This window comes from Schistocerca serialis, chromosome 7 (assembly GCF_023864345.2).
Source record: "Schistocerca serialis cubense isolate TAMUIC-IGC-003099 chromosome 7, iqSchSeri2.2, whole genome shotgun sequence".
NCBI classification, from domain to species: Eukaryota; Metazoa; Arthropoda; class Insecta; order Orthoptera; family Acrididae; genus Schistocerca; species Schistocerca serialis.
The window spans coordinates 537,517,806-537,533,323 of record NC_064644.1 but is presented as its reverse complement, the minus strand read 5'-3'; the positions used below and the strand labels follow the sequence as shown (position 1 = coordinate 537,533,323).

The following is a 15,518-nucleotide window of genomic DNA, read 5'->3' as shown; positions in this document are numbered from 1 at the left end:
CAGAAACGTACAGTTAATAATACTTTTGACAGTGCGGTGGTAATGCAATGTAAAGAGTAAACAGTTGAACAGTCAACAAATAAAAAATGGGTAATCAGGAAGAAACTTTAACACAAAACAGGAACAAATGGTTCAAATTGCTCTGAGCATTATGGGACTTAACTGCTGAGGTCATCAGTCCCCTTGGACTTAGAACTACTTAAACCTAACTAACCTAAGGACGTCACACACATCCATGCCCGAGGCAGGATTCAACCTGCGACGGCAGCGGCCGCGCGGTTCCAGACTGTAGCGCCTAGAAACGCTCGGCCACCAAAACAGGAACAGCAAGCCTGGTTATATGAATAAACAAAACCAATAAAATAAAATAAAATAAGTACTTGACAAGGGTACTTCAGGAGGTATGAAACATGGAGAGTGATACGCAAACCGTATGTAACTTCTCTTCCAACGTTGCTTACAAGCAATGTAACTTCTTTGGTGACAATACTCAGTAAATGTCTGCAGATGGCTTGTCAGCCGAAAACCGGTTCACACAATAAAAGTAACACTGTAGAACAAAAGAAAACTAGCGCTTTTCATTTATTATAATGTTGTTCTACCAATATTCAGTTAACAATATACTTTGAGCATAATTCGAGGATGAACGGCAGATTGAACATATTTAGATGGTACATCGAAAACAATAAAGAAAATAAACAAATATCGAAAAAAAGAAATTCCTAATAATTCCTTCCAATACCTGAAATACAATGAGACGTAAACGCATGGAATCATTAACTGTCTGCTAAAAGAAAAGAAAGCCTATATATAAAATATTCAGAAGAGGTACATGAAGTGTACCAAAACTGTCGAAGAACAGTTATGTCTTGAAATGGATCCAAGTGGAAAATAAAAACCCAACAAGTAAGTTAACGCCAGCTCCTGTGGTGACAGAACTGCTTCCTGTGTCAGGATAAGATCTGCCGTACATTACATTCCGAGGTTCAGTATTTTCGCCCTTTCACGCTACAGTACGTAAATATGTTGCAAAAATTTTTGTATAATAAAGTTACTGCCTCTAACAGTTTGTGATGAGCAGCTACAATCGGCTTTTTATTTTTCTACTATTGACGACGGTGTCTAATAGTAAAGTATCTTTTCCATGAATAAATCAAGAACAATCCTATAGACATTATCACGGCGTGTTTCTCTGCCCAAAGTTCTGGTGCCCATGTTTCAAAGCATTGCAGTGCAAAAAGAAGTTCCTGGAGATACTATTCATGCAGATGCTGCATTTATAATGGTTCTCTTACTTATTAACGTCCGGATCTTGTGTAAATGTGGTCTCGAAAAATATGTATTTTAGCTGTTTCCTTTTCATTTCACATTTTGTTGAATTTAAGTACATGTCTTACCTAATCTAAAATATGCCACTCGTCTTTAATGCATTGAATATTACACAGTTTAACTGTTTACCTGATTGATAGTTGTCATCTCACCAAATGAAGAAGTTAAGACACTGAAGAAATTCGTAACTGGGATTGTGGCTATGATAGATCAATGAAATCAGCGGCACTCACTCCGAGAAAATGGTATTCGCAAGCGTAGTTTACAGTTTAAAAATACGCTTTTTTTATATCATATTTTTCTGCGTTGTTTTCGGGAATACACGCGCCACATTATTCTCATCTTTTTGTTGATTCACACCCTACCTTTCATAGTAGACTGCTGCATAATTTCGTAGCGTTTTTGTTTTGTATGTTATTTATCCTTTATTTGTAATTCACTCTTGGTACTCTAGAAAATAGAGTGTTGTTGTTGTTGTGGTCTTCAGTCCTGAGACTGGTTTGATGCAGCTCTCCATGCTACTCTATCCTGTGCAAGCTTCTTCATCTCCCAGTACCTACTGCAACCTACATCCTTCTGAATCTGCTTAGTGTATTCATCTCTTGGTCTCCCCCTATGATTTTTACCCTCCACGCTGCCCTCCAATACTAAATTGGTGATCCCTTGATGCCTCAGAACATGTCCTACCAACCGATCCCTTCTTCTGGTCAAGTTGTGCCACAAACTTCTCTTCTCCCCAATCCTATTCAATACTTCATCATTAGTTATGTGATCTACCCATCTAATCTTCAGCATTCTTCTGTAGCACCACATTTCAAAAGCTTCTATTCTCTTCTTGTCCAAACTATTTACCGTCCAAGTTTCACTTCCATACATGGCTACACTCCATACAAATACTTTCAGAAATAACTTCCTGACACTTAAATCTATACTCGATGTTAACAAATTTGTATTCTTCAGAAACGCTTTCCTTGCCATTGCCAGTCTACATTTTATATCCTCTCTACTTCGTCCATCATCAGTTATTTTGATCCCCAAATAGCAAAACTCCTTTATTACTTTAAGTGTCTCATTTCCTAATCTAATACCCTCAGCATCACCCGACTTAACTCGACTACATTCCATTATCCTCGTTTTGCTTTTGTTGATGTTGATCTTATATCCTCCCTTCAAGAGTGGCCAGTGGAGAAATCGGAACATTTCCGACATGTTCTTCTGTTTGAGTTCAATAGAGAGTTGACAGCAAAGCAGGCAGCCGGAAACATTCTCGCCGTGAATGAAGCTAGTGACATTGGACAAAGCACGGCAATAAAATGCTATTTTCGTTTTAAGGAGGACCGTTTTGAAGTTAGTGACGTTCAGGAAGAACTGCGGGATTTAATGAAGACCGTTTAAACGCATTAATCCACATCGGTGTACTCGAGTACTGGAAAATGTGATGAACTGTGGTCATTCCACCATCGTCCGATATTTGCTTACACTGAGAAAGGTGTCAAAAATTGGGAGTATTGGTGCCACATGCTCTAAGCCAAAATTACAAAAATCTTCAAATTGCCATATGTGCATCTCTGCTTGTTCTTCATAAGTATCTTGTGAACAACAACGACCATTCGTATCCTGTGTCGTTACTGGTGACGAGAAATTGTGTCTTTATACTAACACAAGGAAAAGAAAGAAATGGTTAAGCACAAACAAAGAGGCAACCTCCCGTCCCTCCCTACCCCTCCCTACAGAGACCTGCGCGCTTCCACGAAAGGAAATGTTATGTATCTGGTGGAAGAGTGACGGTATGACATACTAATTGCTTCAACGAGGTGTCACCATCACTGCTAAAATTTATTGTCAACAACAGAGACTTCGTGCAGAATTCAGTCCAAGAACAATTACCAGAAAACTGCGTGAAGTGATGCCATTGTAAGGTAACACCCACCTGCATTATGCTAGCCTGACCAAAAAGCTCTATGCGGGAGTTGTATTTGGAAGTCATTCCAGATCCACCTTGCTCATCTGATCTTGTGCCCTCAGATTTTCACCTTTTTCTCTCTCTATCGAATAACCTTTCCGGATTAAACGCCTGCCTAGCTGGGTAGTAACTTGCTTGCCTGCCATATAAACGCGACCGGGTTCGATTCCCGGCCGGGTTGGAGATTTTCTCCGCTCGTGGACTGGGTGTTGTGTTGTCCCCATCATCACTTCATCCTCATCACCGGCACGCAAGTCGCTCAATGTGGCATCGACAGAAATAAGACTTACTTGGCGGCCGAACTTCCCCGGATGAGGCCTACCGGCCGACAATGCTATACACTCATTTCTATTTTTTTTCTGGATGAAAATGCTCTCTTAACATGGGTAAGTAAGCTTCCCGGCTCAAAATCGCGTGATTTCTGCAGTCGCAGAATTTAAAACTTACCCTCGCTTCGGCAAACTTTTGTGAACAGCAAAGGAGAATATACTATTGATGACTGAAAGCTCTGTTACGTGCATGTGTTGTGTTCGTTAAACTTATGGAAAAACGCTACGAACTTATACACCAGCCCAATATATTGTTTCACGGTATTCTGTTGTATTCATTGTCTTTTAACTACCGCAAGTACGGTACAACTGTAAACGTTTCTTTGCTCACAACGCACACAGCTGCGATGTTAACAGTACTTGTGACGCTGGGTGCCTCGTGTGTCAGCGCTACGCATTAGGTAACCGGTGGCGATCGCCGATATCTGCAGTTATCGGAAGCGACAATTACACCTGGGTCCGTGGAGGCTGCGAAGCTACCCGGCGCAGACGGGCAACCATGGCAACAGACACGTACTATGCGGTATCCGGAGATGATATGTCGCCGGTATTACGCCCCCTAACGCCGGCTACAGTTAGCATAGATTTCCTCGACGGCTACTACGATTAGCACCGCTGGTCGTGATAGCGTGTAGCGTGCGGCTCCCCCGTGCATTGATTCTAATCGGCGCCGCCCGCGCGACCCGGCATCTACATCAGCAGCGCTCAACGTCGGATCCCATAAGACGACTGTACCTGACGGACGGAAAATTCCGCACGCTGTGTCAGTTATGACGACGTGGATTTGATATACGGGTCAGGGGGGAACTGAGAACTGGGGAAAAAGAAATGAACGTGGACATTATACCGAAGTACTATTCAAAATGCTGTTGTAATATTGGTCCTACGGTGATTTCAGGAGATAGTCATTTCAGGTGAATGTGGCTGTATACGGAAACTGTAATGTTGCGCAAATTGGGATAAACCCACTTAGGCAACACATACTACGTCGGAGTTACATCGATCACGTGAAACGGCTGAAAAATACCTTTCCCATATCCCATTAGCTGTCCAGAGCCAATCCTTATTAGGATCTCTGGCCCGTGATTGCCTAGGATTCCAGGACAGAGATCTAGGACTTTTTGATACGAAAGAGCTGCGCCATTCTGAGGATGAACGTGCATGGAGAGAAACATGCATAGTGTGAGAGTGTGTTTGAATTTCAGTTGCATCTCATTTCTTTGCTCACTGCTTACGATAAAATGTGTTACAGGAGCAAAAATACAGCTCTTCTGTTTAGTAAAAATATTACGGAACGTCTGAGTAAAATGATAAGTGTATCAGATAAAGAACGAAAGAATACAATGAGTGGGCCATGTAGCCCGTATGCCACATGGAAGACAGGCGAAGATGGCACTAGCAGGGAAACCAAACACCAAAATCCCCAGTGGATGACCAAGGCAGCGCTGGATGGACGACCTGGCGAAGGACCTAGCAGCCCTGGGAACTGAAGACACCTGCAGGAACCGGGCACAAAACAGGAAGAAATGGAGGCAGTTTGTGGAAGCAGCGCGTGGTCTGCAGGGCCTATGATGGCTGAATATCTATCTATCTATCTATTTATCTGAATAAAATGAATTGTTATTGAAATTAGCTCAGCAGTAAAATCATAATTACCCTCACTGAAGTCAATGTGAGTAGTTTATGAATGCCAGTTCCGGAACATTTCATTCTTATCACATCTAGTGACATATTAAACATCTGGCACCAGGCTACACACTTGATAGACTTACATCCAAGGTCACCTCCGACTCCTTCCACCTGGCCAACCACCAGGAATTGATCAAGGTAACAAGGGAACCCCAACACTCTCTTCTCCTTCCCCTCATCCCCTGTCACCCACACTTCTGCTAGTGAGAATCAGGGAACTTCTCTTATTTCCCCGTATCATCATCTTTTATAACTGGGTGGGATCCACTCTGGAGGTGGACAGAATAGGAAGATCAGTCCGTGTCTATTTGATAACAATAAATTATGTTAAGTGACGTCACTTGAGGCCCATTTCTTAATAACAGATTAATATTTCGTCATTCGTCGCACCAGCATATATCACACCCAGAACGATAAGTCAGCCCTCCCATTTTAAGTATTTCAATACTAAGTTAAATATCTTGCCCATATTTTTCCAAAATTTTGTCCAATTACTTGAGTTCCACTCCACTGCTCCTGATTTTGTGTCGACATTATCAAGCTATCAACAAATCACAGTGTAGCATTACCCCGACTTCATCATTGCTAAGCCATCATTTCATTTACTAGTGTATGTGATGCCACAGTATGTGTTTTAGAAGCGAACTCACTAGCAGAAATAATGACCTCATGCCATGTTAATGACGTCATAGCAAATTACTGTAGCCAAGTTCAACCAAAGATATTGTGCATGTAAGAGATACCACACAGCTGAAGATATCAGCCTACTAAACCACGGCTATATTACTAGGTCGTGTGACATCATACCAAAATTCTGATGTCTTCAATCAAAGATACTGTGTGTGTAACAGAGCACTACAAAATATGCAGCTAGAGAGTTGACCAGTAGCTGAAACATCATCCACAAAAAGCATGTCATCTGCAGGACAACCAACACATCGAATTCTGACTTGTGGGGCACAGCCGTGAGCACCACACTAGCAATGGTCGAGAGAAGATGCACAATCATAAGTGTAATCATCTCCAGCATGGTGGCTGATGCGAAAGGCAGTGCTGTGCAGATATGGTATTCTGGGAGGGAGCTTTCCACCAGAGTAAACCCGTTGTAACTCGTTGACGCCCTTGCATATAAGCGTTGCTAACAGTTTAAGTGCCAATCAGTCCCCTCCCCTTCAGTGCTCTTCAACACTACAAACTCCCTCTCCTCCCACAAGCATCATGGTTCTAATACTAGCAATTACAAAGCAAAATTAAAGCAATAACAGCCCTCGGTCACAAAAAGAGTCTTTTGACCTAGGTTTAGGCACTACTATGAGTGCCTTCACCAGAAGTAAAACACTCAAAATGGCCTATAACATAAATACAAAACTATAGAGCATAAAACCTTTTGATTGTAAGTGCTGACTTCTTTTTTGCGACCGAGGGCTGTTATTCCTTTAATTTTACTTTGTAAATGGTCGCTGACCACGCAGCCATGTTCAAACCTTTAAAAAACTAGAACTTACGCTTGGGCGACCCCTTTTTCAACCAGACAGCACTACCATGTGGAACGAAGACACGTAATTACTATTTCGATATCCAAACAAAATAAACCCTGTAATATTCTTAGCATACCCAACACTACTATAAGTCTCATATATTGAGTACAGGAAACTCTATGTCTATCGTTATTAACGTACTCGTAATTTCGACTGACACGTAGAATCCTAGCACTCCACTGTACTTAAAAAGAATTATTGCGATAAAAATAATATATGTGAATTAATAATGAGTAAGATTTCATAAATGCATATGGCTTTAATAGTGGAAAGCCAGTGCATTACCACTAACATGCCACAAAATATTTTTGTTATGGTACCCATCTCTCTGTCCATATCTCTCTGCATACACATTACAGAAAATGCATTGTTATTGCCAAGATTGTCCTAAAGGATGTCATCTGGACTCTGTTTATGTATCAATGCCTAACTAAAATGATGTTATTAGTAACAAAAATAACGAAATATAACGAAATCTGTTTATTTTTTGATTTTTTTGTAGTGAACACAATGAACCCCTCCCCTCCCCATTGGTCTGTAAGTAGTAGACTTACGTGTTAATGCTCTCTGCCCTTCCGCAGATCGACCTGAAGCACATAAACCAGAAGTACGACGACAACAAGGTGAAGGTGGGCATCGACCTGCGCGAGTACTACCCCAGCGTCGAATGGGACATCCTGGGCGTGCCCGCAGAACGCCACGAGAAGTACTACCCCTGCTGCGCCGAACCCTACCCAGGTGAGTAAATTGAAAGCAATACTGTGCAAAAGCCTGTGCTGTTCGGGGATGAGGAACTTCTGATGGAAGGAACTGAAGTAGGTTTCCTGATCTTTAGTGCACTAAGACAGAATGCGTTGATTAGCTGTGGGGTTAAACTGATGACTGTGATCAACAAACATACACTGTAGCATAACTCTGTTGCATCCTCCGCCCTTCTCGTAATTCAAGGGTCGTTTGCAACCAGTCGATCTATTCCTGATGGGTTACTTCACAAAAGAGACTCTCTGTTCGTCATATCCAAAAATTTCACGTAATAACTGTTGGCCCTGATGTAACACTACCGACATTTTCGGCTACTATATACAATTGTTTGAAATTATTCTCTTTCCATATCGCACATTTTGCTTGGTTTACTTTGGCAGCTTTGTTGGTCTGATTCATGGTTTTCTTAGTTGATTTCTCTTTTAGAAATCATCCACAGAATACTAATCTGTAATGGTAGCTAGAACTACGACTTACTCCCAGTGACCTAACAGCTCTTGTGGGTGATAGCTTCCACACACCACTGCTGCAAAGCCTGATGTGGGAGCTCTGGGGCCTGTCCGGTAGCCGAGCGGTTCTAGGCGCTTCAGTCTGGAGCCGCGCGGCCGCTGCGGTCGTAGGTTCGAGTCCTGCCTGAGACATGGATGTGTGTGATGTATTTAGGTTAGTTAGGTTTAAGTAGTTAAGTAGTTCTAAGTCCTAGGGGACTGATGACCTCAGATCTTAAGTTCTGTAGTGCTCATGAGAGCCATTTGAATCATGTCAGTAAGCTCAGTTTATTCACTGGCTCTCGGCAACTTCTTTTTCAACACATTCTCTGAAAAGAACTCTGAAGTAAATCAAGTACGTACAAGGTCGAAACACCTCGACAAAGGTAAATTGTTGCTTCAAAAAGAAGATTAATTACTTTAAGCATTATGTTCAAAAAATGTTCAAATGTGTGTGAAATCTTGTGGGATTTAACTTCTAAGGTCATCAGTCCCTAAGCTTACACACTACTTAACCTAAATTACTCTAAGAACAAACACACATACCCATGCCCGAGGGAGGACTCGAACCTCCGCCGGGATCAGCCGCACAGTCCATGACTGCAGCGCCCTAGACCGCTCGGCTAATCCCGCGCGGCTAAGCACTATGTGACTGGGTAGAAAAAAAATCTACTCATGACGAGTGGTTCTCGCATCAGTCTTCCTTAGACATAATTACCCCACTATCCTAGCTCAAAAGCAGATTACACAGACAATCACATCCAATGCTGGTACTGCTGGTCACTACAAAAACAACTTATGAGTACACTATTGTCACTCAGTATTATTCCGGTGTTGAATGAACAAGTATTAATCAGGGACAATGCTGTGAGATGCTAGATTCATGCCCTGAGATCAGTTTTCTTCGACAGATTCATGCCCTGAGATTTGTTCGGCATTTTGCCCACCATACCTAGAACAGCTTTCCGTCGCCCTCGCTATCTCTGCAATATCCTTGTCAGATCCTGTGTCCTTTTTGCACCCGTTTCCCGACCCTGTCGCTCATACCCCGTGGGGCCGTCCTCTCCTGTGAGCCGGCCGGTGTGGCCGTGCGGTTAAAAGCGCTTCAGTCTGGAACCGCGTGACCGCTACGGTCACAGGTTCGAATCCTGCCTCGGGCATGGATGTGTGTGATGTCCTTAGGTTAGTTAGGTTTAATTAGTTCTACGTTCTAGGCGACTGATGACCTCAGAAGTTAAGTCGCATAGTGCTCAGAGCCATTTGAACCATTTGAACCTCTCCTGTGCCACTTGCCCTATGCACCTTCCTACCACGACCTATACCAGCCATGTAACTGGCAAAAAATACACTATCAATAGCGGAGACCTCACTGAAACGATACACGTCGTGTACCAGTCGTTCAGCTTTCTACATTGGTATGCCTACCATCCTGTTCTCAGTTAGGACGAATGGGCACAGTCAGAGGGCGTATACTGGCAACACAGAGTACCCCATCGCAGAAAATGCTCTATAACGTGTCAGTCGTGACCTCAGTGGCTGTTTAACCACACGTGCCATCTGGATTCTGTCCCAAGACACCAGTTCTTCAGAACTCAGTAGATGGACACCAGTTCTTCAGAACTCAGCAGATGGAAACTTGCGTTACAACATTTCCTTGCTTCATGGTACCCATCTGCCCTTAATTTACGTTAATTTTTCGGTCTCAGCACTTTATCGCAGTAACTACTCCATTTTCGTTGCCTTTTTTGTTTTCTGTGGCCATTATTTTTCGATCTTTCTATTTTTTTTCCGCCTTTCCCTACCACTCCCCCCCCCCCTCCCGCCTCTATCACATGCAGTGCACTTACCTCTCCGCATCCGCACTTATTAACTGGTGCACGATTCGAATCCCGTCCATTGCAGTCTCCAACGATCAGTCATTCGTTCTCATCTTCTCCGGAAAGTCTGCCCTAACACGGTGTTCTGGACGAATTGTCCGAACTCTCACCATTTTCCAAACCTCGCCAGTCCTCTTCCTTCGTCCCTCTTCGTTCCCCTTCAACGCTGCTGTCATAGGAAGGAGCCACTGGCTCCGGAAGCTTGCGAACTTCTGTACGTTTATATGTATTTTCTCCTGCCGCCAATTCGTTAATATATTTTCTAACCAGTTACAGTATATTATCAAACATTGACATGAAACGATGAAAAAAACGAAGGCGGATGTAACCTGCTACTAATATGCAATACACCTTTTTTCTGGGGAGACTGCTCAAAGACGTTGTCAGCAAGGACTTACCAACTGCACTCGGTGATACGCAAGACCCATTACTTCAGCCTGCTCGAATATCTCCGGTGAAATGCCAGCACGTGTGAGCAGTCGTTCCGTACCAGACAGGAAGCGTGTCTTGCTGCTGCCTGTGGTCATTCTGAACACAGCTTGTGATGGTCAGTTGTCTAGTCACTGGTCAGAATCCACGAAATAACAAGTGTGAGCACTGTTTTTGTCCTTTTCTGTGTGCTACCACAAATATTTTACAAGTGTCGCTGTGGGAACTATCCAAAATACATCTCGTTAACGACTCGCAGTAGAATCTTGCAACAATCACCGCTGACATACTAATTTACAGTACTTTTAGTTTGTCAGTGTCAGTAGCGTCTCTCCACTTAGAAAATATATGTTTACACAAAAGCTACACTTTCTAAGTATTATGACAATTAATTGAGTGGTTAACAATACGAGCCCCTCACTATCAGTCTATTCCGTGAGAACCTCACATCAAGAGCACTTTCCATTCCCGCAGTATTTAGGGTGCACAGTTTAGGTAATTCACCCTATATATTTGTATAGATACATTTTTGATTCATAAAGACTATGTAGTTCTGACACTGAACTTGTCTGACGCTATAAGAATCACGCCACACGGTCACATAATAAGAGACAGTTCTAGAGGGCGTTTGGTTAGTTCTGCCAGTTACTGGCAATACGAAGATTCAGTGCTATTAAACCGCATCGCAGCATCGCTACCTCAGATGGAAGAGGAGTAATGTATTTTGTTTTTGTGGTGTACAATAAAAAATAACCAATTTGAAAATCTTTGCTCCTCCTTTCGACCACGTAGAATCGCTTCAAACATTATTTGAACAAATCAAACTCCAAAATTTGTGGCACCTTTCATTATTGAAAGTGTAGCTTGAATTGACTTAAAAGTGATTCAGTCACGAGTGCTAAGGTCAGTAATAATTTATTTCTTCCAGTTCTAAAGGTCACAGGTGAAAAACTGCGGTAACGAGCCTAAGATAAGAATCCTCAGGAAACTATTAAGAGATTTTTCGTTTACTTGTGTTTATGTGTGTGTGTGTGTGTGTGTGTGTGTGTGTGTGTGTGTGTGTGTGCGCGCGCGCGCGCGCGCTTGATCCGTCTAATGACTGGTTTGATCCAGCCCGCCACGAATTCCTCTCTCGCACTGACACCTTCATTTCAAATTAGCACTAGCAACCGACGACCTCAGTTATTTGCCGAATCACTGATTTCCCCTACAGTTTTTACCATCTTCACTTACTTCTAGTACTATGGAGCTTAATCCCTGATACTTTAGCATGTGTCCTATAATCCCGTCTTTACCTCTTGCCAAAGTTTTCCGATACTTAAGACAACTTTCTCATTCCTTATCTTATTAGCCCCTGCGATTTTCAACGTTCTTCTATAGGACTACATCTCTAACGCTTTGATTCTCCTCTGATCAGATTTTCCAATCGTCCGTGATTCTTACATTTTAAGACATTTTTGTTGTAAACTAACGCCTATGTTGGGCACTAGCTGACTTCCCTTGGCCAGGAACGTCCTTTTTGCCTGTGCTAGTTTGCTTTTACGTCCCACTTGCTTCGTTCGTCATGGGTTATTTTGCTCCCAAGATAGCAGAATTCCATAGCTTCGTCCACTTCGTGACCAGCAATTCTAAGTCTCTCGCTATTCTCATGTCTCCTTCTTCTCATTACTTTCGTCTTTCTTCGATTTACTCTCAATCCATATCGTGTACTCATTAGAATTTTCGTTCCATCCAACAGATCCTGTAATTGCTCTTCATTTCCCATTTTTATGCCTTTCCTTATTAAATAAGGTCCCAGTATAAGAATGATAACTGGGACTTTAGATTTAGACTCTGACTGTTTTGAAAATGTTCTACCACGGACCGTCAGTGGGTAGGTAGCTCTCAGAGATACACATTGAAACAATTCTGTCCTCTGAATATACAGGGAGACACAGGACTCCAATCGACGAGTTACCAGAAATTGTTCAGGGACACCTTCTGAGTATTTCAATGTGAGGGGCCCACAGTCTCCGGCTACTCGTTACATTTTTGTGTTGGTTGCCCCAGTTAGCTTTCTGTCTGTACTGCACTTAAAATAATGCAGAAAGTGGAGGTGTCGACGGTATGTGCTGTGCATCTTTTTCAGGAAAAAAACTTCTTCGATACGAGTACGTCCTGTTGCCAACGGTAGCGACCACTTTACTTTTTGCCGTTAAGCTTGCATTTTGTCCTGATCGATTTTCTCTTGGGCTTGTTTTCCAGAAGTATCAATTTTTCATTAACAGTGGTACACAGAAGTTCTATGGATAGGTTTGATGAGGAAGATTTGGCCGATATGCACGTCGTGTCCAGGTTCACTGAGTGCACGGGAACGGCGGTGCAATAACGCTACGCTGCACTTTACCTTCGGCGATGAGAACAACATCGCAGCACGTTTGTATCGGACGACTGTTTACATCACTCTGTCTTTATTGTTGTATGTTTTGATTATTGCATATTATACGGTTTTCCACTGTTGCGAAGGTATTTCCACAGAAGCAGAGATAATTGTTGTAACAAACGGAGTAATTCACAGCTGCCGTAATACTCTGTAACCAGCCGTCGGAGGTCACACGTCACTTGTGCGGATGTACACAGAACACATCTGTGAAGAGCCACTGAAAGTTTGTCACTGGAGTTCTGGGTCACTCTATGTACGAGGGTTGCCCAGTAAATAATGCCCCATATTTTTTTTCTCCAGAAGTATTTATTCCACAACAATCAAATTTACATATGTGAAAGACTGATGTTTTGTCTACTTGCTTTATTTTTCCACATAATCTCCTTCAAGTTCGACGGCCTTTTTCCAGCGAGACACAAGAGCGTGTATTCCCTGCCGGTAAAAATCTGTACTCTGCCTACGGAGCCAGGTTGTCACTTCGTGAATCACTTCTTCGTCATCGGCAAAACGTCTTCCACGAATGAAATTCTTCATTGGCCCAAACAAGTGAAAGTCTGAAGGAGCCAAATCGGGGCTGTAGGGTGGATGGGCTAACACTATCCAACCCAGTTTCGCGATGTGTTCACAAGTCCTCAAACTTGTGTGAGGACGAGCGTTATCATGCTGAATCAAAACATCCTGTCGGTTAACATGACGCCCAAGGCGCCGGAAGCGCTGCTTAAGTTTGTCTAATGTTTTGACATAAGCCTCTGTCGAGTCGTAATGCGTCGATCCCGTCGAATGAGAACATCAGCCCGCTGCAACATGTCAGGCGTGACAGCCGTGGGAGGCCTTCCCGACCGCGGCAAATCTCGGAGCTCCGCAGCACCGCCCTCTGATGCTTTCACCCTCTGTGCCCAGCGACCAACAGTACTCCTATCGACTGCAGATGTTCCGTAGACTTTGCACAAGCGTTTATGAATATTGTCCACGGTTTCTTCCTCTGCAACGAGAAATTCAATCACTGCACGTTGTTTATGACGGATGTCACCTGCAGACGCCATTTTAGAACATTCCTACACCACCGCTCTCTGTCGGAGGAAATTGAAACTTCGCGTACACACGCGGGAAACTTCAAATAACTCGCACCTAAAGTGTCACATTTCTAATATTTTTTATTTCGGAGAAAAAAAATATGGGGCATTATTTACTGGGCAACCCTCGTATATATATTGGCCCTTATTTTTAATTAGTACGAGGCCTATTCGGAAAGTAAGGTCCGATCGGTCGCAGATTGGAAACCACTGTGAAAATCAAAAAATGTTTTATTTGGAACACTTAGCTACACCTGCCAGCTACTTTTCTACAAAGTCGCCGCTTCGATTTGGACATTTGTCGTAGCGCTGTACCAACTTTCCAATACCTTCATCATAGAAGCAAGCCGCCTGTGCTTCCTGCCAGTTCTCTACGCTGGTCTACAGCTCGTTGTCTGTGCAGAATGCTGTCTTCATAGCTAGCTGTTCATGTGAGCACATATGAAACTCAGAGAGAGTCAATTACGGGCTCTATTGCGGATCAACAAACACTTCCCATCGACAACGGTGCAGGAGCATCTTCAGAGGGCGGCCGAGAATTATCATGCAGAAAGAAACGGATGACAGTAATGTTATGTGGGATTAATGACGCCAGGCAAAATCTCTCACTGGGCCCTCGTACTTAGCGGGAGACACGATTGTTCTAAGCATCTTTACGTGCTCACTGTGCACTCAGAATTGAAAAGAGCGACGTGAAGACATCGAGGGGCGTACTAGAGACACTGCCCAACATACCTGTGCAATATTTCATCGCCGGCTGCGGTGGTCTAGCGGTTCTAGGCGCGCAGTCCGGAACCGCGCGACTGCTACGGTCGCAGGTTCGAATCCTGCCTCGGGCATGGATGTGTGTGATGTCCTTAGGTTAGTTAGGTTTAAGTAGTTCTAAGTTCAAGGGCACTGATGACCACAGATGTTAAGTCCCATAGTGCTCAGAGCCATTTGAACCATTTGAATATTTCATCGGTTTTTCATTGTGGTTTCCATTTCGCACCCCACCGATCTTCCTTTCCGAACAGCCCTCGTAAAAAACAGTATTGCCGCTTGGAATAATTTTACTTTCTCTTGTAGTTAAAGTAGTGGTACATAGCAGAGTTATACATAACATTAAAGTAATGCGTTACGCAAGTTATAAAATTCGGTTTCTTAGTCTAATGGCGAACGTAGGCACGTGCAGACGGACAGATTTCTGCTACTTAATTAACCACTTCCAGGCCCTTCACCTTTATCCTTTACCCTAACTGATAACCATTTCTAATTGAACGTTTCTTCCATACTCAACAGCTCTTTAAGGGGCTCCGGAACGCCCTATACTTGCAATGTTAAAATAACGCTTATAAATTACATCTTTCCTCACAAAGTATTTGAGGTAGGAAGTTGAACTTTTTACAGATTATTTATTGGTATATGGGCTACAACTTAATACAGGGATTTTACAAAATTTTATTTCAGTTATTAAAGATGATTTTTTTTCAATTGTAATGAAAATTCACAACATTTTCTTGCAATTTTTTATTTATATATTCAAAAATATACAGTTTTTTTCGAAAAACGCTGTGTTAAATTATGCAGAAGGCACTGTGTAACATTTACTGAAAGTTTGAAACAAATATGTTTGGAAG

At 42.8% G+C, this 15,518-nt stretch overlaps 1 protein-coding gene across 1 annotated transcript in view; it reads left to right on the top strand.

Annotated features, from left to right (window-relative positions):
* LOC126413220 (acetylcholine receptor subunit alpha-L1) overlaps positions 1-15,518 on the top strand; it is a 587,533-nt gene that overhangs the window by 481,559 nt on the left and 90,456 nt on the right. Inside the window, exon 6 of the mRNA XM_050083117.1 lies at positions 7,430-7,586. Coding sequence (XP_049939074.1) covers positions 7,430-7,586 — 157 coding nt within the window. The remainder of the gene's footprint in view (positions 1-7,429; positions 7,587-15,518) is intronic.